General features: G+C 37.6%; 1 protein-coding gene across 1 annotated transcript; it reads left to right on the forward strand.

Moving 5' to 3' along the window:
- Positions 1-3,418: 3,418 nt before the first annotated feature.
- Positions 3,419-5,464, forward strand: LOC113866830. The gene is made up of 3 exons (XM_027501629.1): positions 3,419-3,437; positions 4,257-4,429; positions 4,931-5,464. The coding sequence occupies exons 1-3, from the start codon at positions 3,419-3,421 to the stop codon at positions 5,462-5,464; spliced, it is 726 nt and encodes a 241-aa protein (XP_027357430.1).
- Positions 5,465-8,379: the final 2,915 nt, after the last annotated feature.

Here is an 8,379-nt window from a genome sequence, read left to right on the forward strand (position 1 = left end):
AGTAGCTTGGATGGAGGAAAATACTTGGTCAGAAATTTATTCATTAGCTCTGTCCAAGTTGTGATGCTTCCTTGTGGTTGAGCTTGCAACCAGCATTTGGCTCTATCTCTCAAGAAAAGGAAATAATCTCAGTCTGATGGCTTCTTCACTAACCCCATTCATTCTTATGGTATCACATAGCTGCAAAAAAGTTGAAATATGTAGGTTAGGGTTATCAAAATTTCCACCAGAAAACTGATCCTATTGGACTAAGTGTAATAGTACAGGTTTAATCTCAAAATGGTTGGCTTGGATAGTTGGCCTAAGTATAGAAGAATTAAAACCTTGCATGTTAGGAATTGCATAGTCCCCTAATGTTCTAATCCTATTCTGTTCTGCCATCTCTATTTCTGGATTTGGTTGTCTCAAAGATGTAGGTGTTCTTTTTACTCTAGGAGTGTTCTGAATTTATGGAGAATAGACAACTTCTAATTCACTATAACTTCCTATGAATTTTTCTGCTCTAGCCTATTTTCTTAATCTTCTTAAGGTTATATCTATGTCAGGATCAAAGACCAGAATTGATTTATTTTTGTTTGTACCACGCATATACAAATTAAAATGAAACAAAATTAGACTACAAATCAGTATTCAGAAATGCACAACAAAGATTATGCAGAAAAATATCAGTAAAAGCATATAAAATTCAAGTCTAGCAACTGCAGAATTATGCAGAATTCATTAGAAAATGATGCAGAGAAATGAAAAATGAAATCATGCAGAAAACAACAGAAAATAATGCAAAAAACTACACAAAATGCGAAAAAAAAAAATCATGCAGAAAAATTTGGAAGCAAAACAACAAAAATAAATGCTCAATCTAGCTACCTCTCTGCTACTAATGATATTGAAACACAAATTCCCCAGCAACGGTGCCAAAAACTTTTTGTTTACAATCTCTAAACACTGGCAAGTGCACGAGGAATTGCAGCAAGTAATGAGTAATTTTTAAGATCAGAATATCATCTCCACAAGGAATTAGGAAATCAATTATCACTTCACAGAACTATAACCATTTGAGCCATAAAATTGGAAGATTTGTAACATTCAAAGTCAAAAAGAACAGGAACAATCAAAAGGTAAGAAACTTTGCAGTAAAAATAGAGTATGAAAGTTGTGATTAGAAATGAATGAAGAATAGTTAGGATTTTATTTCACAAGGAATGTCAATATCAATTCAATTATGCCTCTGAACATTATCAAGCAATTTGGTTAATTCCAATCAGTTTCTCTTATTAATAGTCAAAGTTTAATTCCTTAAATCATTGACCCTGACAGGCAACTAAACCCCCTAATCCCTTAGGTGAAGTTCAATTTCAATTGTATTAAGACTTAGAACCGTAGGATTGCAGTATTAGGTCTCATTATCCCTAAGAAATCTCCAATTCTGATTCCTAACTCAGATCAGAGAAGTAAATCCAACTTCCATTGGTAAATGTTCCTCTTTGATTAACCATACAAATTTCCATACATAGAGTGCAATAACAGCAGAATTAACAATTTAATTAATCCAAGAACTCAAATTTCATAAGCAAACATCAAATCAACACATCAATTCAAGTTCCATAAATTCCTAACTACGAAGAATTAAGCAGACATTGTAACAGGGAAAGAGAAAGAAGGAGAAGAAGAGAAGAAACTTAGAAAAGCCATAGCCACGAGCTTCAATCCAATGCCTCTTCTTGAAGCTTCAAGGTTCAACCCCAATCCTCTCTCTCACCCTTTCCCAACGAGAATCTAACAGAAAAAATGAAAAATGAACAAAAGACCCCGAGTTCTGAGCTTAAAACATGTATTTATAGAAATCCCAATTTTGTGCGTTATCACTCTTGCTGATAAGAGTGGCCACGCAAAAACTCATGTAGTTTCTGGAAATTGGAACTATCACTTTCGCTGGTAAGAGTTGCAACGCAGGAGGTTGAGTAGTTGCGCGTGATCACTTTCGAGAGCAAGAGTGACCACACATAAATTGCCTTGATACACTTCTCTCTGGAACATCCACTTTCGTTGGTAAAAGTGGTAACGCAGAGCTTGCTAAAATTGTGTCTTCTCTGGAACACTCACTTTCGCCAGCAAGAGTGTTAATGCAGAGCTTGCTGAAATTTTGCCTTTTTTGGAACACTCACTTTTGCCAGCAAAAGTGTTAACACAGAGCTTGTTCTTCTGAGTAACTCTATGGAACACTCACTTTCAATGATAAAAGTGGTTACGCCCAGGCTTCACTTTTCTTTTGAGCTCCGGAGTGATCACTTTCACTGACAATAGTGATCATGCCCAGCCTGCATTCCATTGTTCTTGTGTTTTGGAGTCCATAATTGCTATTCTTCCTCTTCCTTTCCATTGATCTTCCATTTTCATGACTTTTGCTCAGATTATTCCTACAAAAACAATATTAAATTCTTAATTTCTAAGCATAAATTTCACAATTGTTAAACTAACTACATAATAAAAGAAAACTTCCAATCATTCTATTTTTCTGAGTTTTTGTACTTTTCTTCTATATTTTCCTTATCAAATGGGTTAGAAATACACTAAAATATTAGTAAAAATATGGATTCATCAGGATCCATCAAAAGAACATTCTGTCTTCCAGGTTAATTTGTTGATTTGATTTGATAGATGAACAATTTTCTGAGTTTTAAGAAGACGACTTTTCTCTTAATTTTTTTGAATTTATAGACACTTCCATTTGTGAATATTGTAATAATTCTTCTATGTGTGACACTTGTATTTCTGAATTTTTGAATGTAAATTCTGCAACTTCTGATATTGGAGAAATTGAGAAATTAGTAGGGGTAGAATGTGATTTATTGAGTTCAGCAAATACAGTTGTATCTAACCCCTTTGATTTGAATGCTGTAGAAATTTCTTCCACTGAGAGTGCCAAATCACTTCTCTCTGTGGAGCAACCTCCCACACTAGAGCTCAAACCCTTCCCAGTATAATCTCCACTAAGATGAATATTGATCAAGAAGAGAAACTCCTTGAAGTGATTAAGAGACACAAGAAAGCTATAGGCTAGACTCTCGCTAATATTCCTGGGATCAGCCCCTCTCTATGCATGCACAGAATATTGTTGGAGAAGGGTACTAAACTAGTGAGGCAGCCTCAGAAGAGGGTGAATCCCATTATTTTGGATATGATGAAGAAAGAAGTCACCAAGTTACTGTAGGCTGGGATTATCTACCCTATTTCAGACAACACTTGGGTTAGCCCAGTCCAAGTGGTCCCAAAGAAATTTAGACTCACCGTGGTGATGAATGAGAAAGATTAATTAATACCCAGCAGAGTTCAAAACAGTTGGAGAATCTGTATAAACTACCAGAGACTAAACTAAGCAACCCAGAAGGATCATTTTCCATTACCCTTCATTGACCAGATGCTAGAGAAGTTAGCTGGTAAGTCTCATTTCTGTTTCCTTGATGGTTTTTTCGGTTATTTTCAAATTTTCATAGCACCTGAAAACTAGGAAAAGACCACTTTTACATGTCCTGTTGGCACTTTTGCCTATAAAAGAATGTCTTTTGCCTTGTGCAATACTCCTGGCACATTTCAAAGATGTATGTTAAGCATTTTTTTTTACTTAGTAGAGCATTGTATAAAAGTTTTTATAGATGATTTAACTGTTTATGGCCCATCTTTTTCTACATGCTTAGTTAATTTAGAAAAAGTTTTGAAAAGATGCATTGACACTAATCTTGTGCTAAATTTTGAGAAATGTCATTTCATGGTAGAGCAAGGGGTAGTGTTAGGTCATATCATATCTGAAAAAGGCATTGAGGTAGATCCTGCCAAATTAGATGTTATTGCACAATTACCTTACCCCTCCTGTGTTCGAGAGGTTCGTGCTTTCCTTGGCCATGCAAGGTTCTACAGAAGATTCATCTAAAACTTCTCCAAAATTGCCATTCCCCTATCCAAGCTTTTGCAAAAGGAGGTTGAGTTCAATTTTGATGAAAAGTGCAAGGAAGCATTTAATATGCTTAAGGAAGCCCTGACCACCACACCCATCACCCAACCCCAGATTGGACCAAGCCATTTGAATTGATGTGTGATGCATCCAATTTTGCAGTAGTAGCCTTAACACAGCGGGTTGGTCAGTTTCCTCACATCATTTATTATGCTTTTAGAACCTTGAATCCAACACAATGTAATTACACCATAACTGAAAAAGAATTGTCCCTGGTATGCTGACATTGTTAACTTTCTTGTTGCAGGGTACTTTCCAGTAGATGCACCAAGAGCTAACAAGGAAAAGATAAGGAGTGATGTCAAACATTATGTTTGGGATAATCCTTATTTATGGAAATTCTACAGTGACCAAGTCATCAGAAGGTGCATACCTGATGAAGAGATTCCATCCATACTACAGTTTTGTCATGCCTCAACTGTAAGAGGTCATCAAGGACCCCAAAGGACAACAAGGAAAGTGTTAGATGCAGGACTGTACTAGCCCTCAAATTTTCAAGGACTCATGGCAAACATATTCCACTTATGAGAAATGCCAAAGAGCGGGAAAAGTAATTACTTGGAGACAAGAAATGCCCTAACAACCCATCTTATATTGTGACATCTTTGATGTCTAGGGTATTGACTTTATGGGGCCCTTCCCTTCATCTTTTGGTTTTCTTTATATACTTAATTTTGTTGATTATGGCACAAAATGGGTGGAAGCTAAGGCCACCAAGACTAATTATGCTAGAGTTATTGCAAATTTTATCCGTAGCAACTTGTTTTGCAGGTTTGAAATCCCTAGAGTCATCATTAGTGATCAAGGAAGTCATTTCTGTAATAAGACTATGGAAGTCTTGTTGAAGAAATATGGAGTTGTACACAAAGTTTCCACTGTTTATCACCCATAGACGAATGGACAAGCTAAACTCTCTAACAGAGAAAGGACTGGAGCCAAAGCCTTGATGATGCCTTGTGGGCACACAGAACTGCATTCAAGACACTCTTGAGAATGTCACCATATAGGGTGGTCTATAGAAAAGCTTGTCATTTGCCAGTTGAGGTGAAACGCAAAGCATATTGGGCAGTGAAGACCTGTAATATTCATTATGACTCAGTTGGGGAACAGAGAAAGTTGCAACTGCAAGAGCTAAAGGAGTTGCGTCTTGAGACTTATGAGAACTCAAGAATCTACAAAGAAAAGACCAAGAGGTACCATGACAAGATGATCTCAAGAAAAGAATTCTACTTTAGTCAAAAGGTCCACTTGTTCAATTCTCGCCTCAAACTCATCCTCGGAAAGCTCAAATCAAGGTGGTTCGCCACAAAGGTATTCGCTCATGGTTCAGTGGAAATCCAAAGTGATTCTACTAGTAAAAGGTTTACGGTGAATGGGCATCGTTTGAATCCATTCTTACAAAATTCAACCACTTTGAAGGAAGTTGAAGAGATTGACCTGCACTCCTCATCATAAGCTCTCCACCCCAACCATTGGCCAGCATAACTCACTTCATACGTCAAGCTAGTGACATTAAAGAAGTGCTGTGTGAGTAGCAACTCACAAATTGATTAAGAATTTTAGCAGTTCCTTTACATTCAATAAGCATTTTATGTTTGAGCTGTGATATGTGATGAATCCCTGCATAATTCTACTGCTAAGGCTTTTATTTTTGCATTATATTTGTTAATTGACACGATTTTCTGCATATTCTCAGATTTTTACAGTGGGAATTGGAAATTTTGTACTAGAATCATGCCCAAATCCAAGGAAATTCAAATGCACAGATGAATGCTCAGTTTCACCTTACAATATAGTCACTTTGGGGGAGAAGTTTCAATTTCATCATCAGAGGTGACCACTTTCAATTTCATAATAATCACTTTCAGCTGAGGTAAGTGGTCTTCCTCTCTGTAGTTACCATTTTCAGTTCATAGTGACCGCGTGCAAAGGCAGTGAGAATTAGAGGCTCTTTGTAGTAGCCACTTTGGATCCCATAGTGGACACTCCAAAGACCCTTCCTGAGCACACATGCTGCATGTAACTACTCTCATTTCATAGTAGCTACATGTAACCCCATTTAAATTTTTGAAAAACTCTAATGCACGTGTCCACTATGATTTTCAAAGTGACCACGCCCACTACCTATATATTGAAAGCCCCCATTTTTGCTCTTACTCTCTACAAAACTTCAAACCCCAATCCCAAATTTCTTTGCACTCATACCCTTCGTCTCCACTATTCTTTTCCTACGCTTATCCCTTTCTGCATTTATGCGCTAATTTCAAATTCCATTCCAGGTAATTTTCCAACTCCCTTCTTTCTATGTTAGGGTTTATGACAGCCCAAATTAGGGATTTTGATTTAGGACTTCATGCTTTTGAAATTTCTATGTAAATTCTGTTATCTGAAGTGTGCTTGCATGATTGAAGAGGATTAGGTGTTTAATTGGGATAATTCGCTGCATTTTCCCATGTCAAAACCCTCGGGTACACATCCTCATATGTGATAGTAATTGTTTTGTGTGTTTTGTCGCAATGATGTTTACTTTAAGTTTACTTAATGCAAATGGGTGCTACCTTATCTTGAAATTCACCTTTCCATGGTTAAATTGCACTGCGCTTTACCCTGATTTAACCCACCATGTGCAGAACCCATAGTGATTACTATCCTATGTACACATGATCCCTTAAGGTGGTGAATTTTGATTTTACAAAGTGTTCACTTTAGGAATTGCATTGCATTCCTAAACTGTTAGGTGTGATGTTTCTCCTAGTGCTTGTGCCTACTCATCCAATTTGTGAATCTTGCTGCATTGATGAACACAATCACTTTCCTTTTCACACACTCACACTTTGTCTCTCTGCTAGCTACTTTATTGCAAAGTGACTATTTAGATTACCTCACATCAATTGCATGTATTTCTGCCTGGACATCCGTCACTATAATGTTCATGTTAACTGCATAATTTTCCAATGCATACATGCACATTTCCATTTAGTTTCTGCAGATTGAAAATAATCACCCTTTCTCTCAGTAATGAACATTTTGAGACTGCACTACCTATAGTTTGAGTGATTCTTTTTGAGACTGCAGTAGCATACATCGTGGTTGTTACACTAAATTTGGGATCTTGTATTCATTACCCCAATTATTTGCATTCCCTGCACTCAATATCATTTTGCTACTGCATCACCGTTTGTGTTAATTTTGTTGCCTTAATGTTGTTATGCTTGAACCATAGAGTGATTACTTTCACACTGCACTCCATTACAGCACACATTCTGGTTTGCCTTGCACTTTCAGTCTGAATTTTATTTGTTTGCCATATACCTCTGCTGTAGCATATCAATATGCATCCAACTCACTTTCCTTCTTTTTTTCCTTCTAGCAACCATGGTTAGCACACCAAGGAAATATCCTCCAAGGCCCAAGAGAGCCAAGACAGTCGGTGCATCTTCCTCCAGACCTCCATGAGCACATGATCCTAGATTCCGGTCATTGGAGCATGAAAATTATTTTAAGACCAATATTCTGAGAAGACAGTTGGTGCAAGACAGGAATTTTGAAATATCGGAAGGCACTTATCCTCAATTCCGAGATGAAATTCATAAAAGAGGTTAGGATCACTTCACCACTTGTGTTGGCAATGGATGAAGGAAATCACCCAGAAATTCTATGCAAACACCATAAGTATAAAAGGCAACACTCTTCCTCCTAAGCACAACATGGTGAGGGGAAAAAAGATCAACTTCACCCCCTCCAACATCCAAAGAATTCTAAACATCCCAGTTGTGCAAAAATTAGTTGGGCAGTTGGACTTTTCTACCTTCAGCATCTTAGAGGACAAGGATTATAAGCCTATCCTTCAAGCCATCTGCAAAGAAGGTGAGAACTAGGAGTTTGACACCAGAATGCAGCCCAAAAACTTGACAACAAAACACTTGCTTCTTGCAGCCAAATTTTGGAGTGTCTTTATCCTCAGTTCTTTCATGCTAGTCATCCATTCTTCCACATTGGCAATGAAGCGGCAGAGCTCATATATGCCATCCTCATAGGAGCCGAGACTCCCTTGGTTTTCCTTCTATCTTTACCATGTTGTGCCAGGATGCTGGGATCGACTTCTGAGACTACCAGCAGAAGGTCAAAACAACCCCTCCAATATCCACAGCCATAGTGAAGGAGCTATTTCAACCACGAAGACTGCTGACCCAGGATTGTCATTGCCAACTAAGTATAGGACGCCACACCACTGAAGATCTGAGACTAGATGATGGCAGAGGCAGAATGTCATCCATGTTGGCCAAAAGGCCTTAATGACTCTAATGGACACCATGTTGCAAAATATAGGGAAGAAATTTGGGATGACTACAACACAGCTGTATGATGCC

The sequence above is a fragment of the Abrus precatorius genome, unplaced genomic scaffold (genome assembly GCF_003935025.1).
Source record: "Abrus precatorius isolate BTA unplaced genomic scaffold, Abrus_2018 Scaffold5, whole genome shotgun sequence".
NCBI lineage: Eukaryota > Viridiplantae > Streptophyta > Magnoliopsida > Fabales > Fabaceae > Abrus > Abrus precatorius.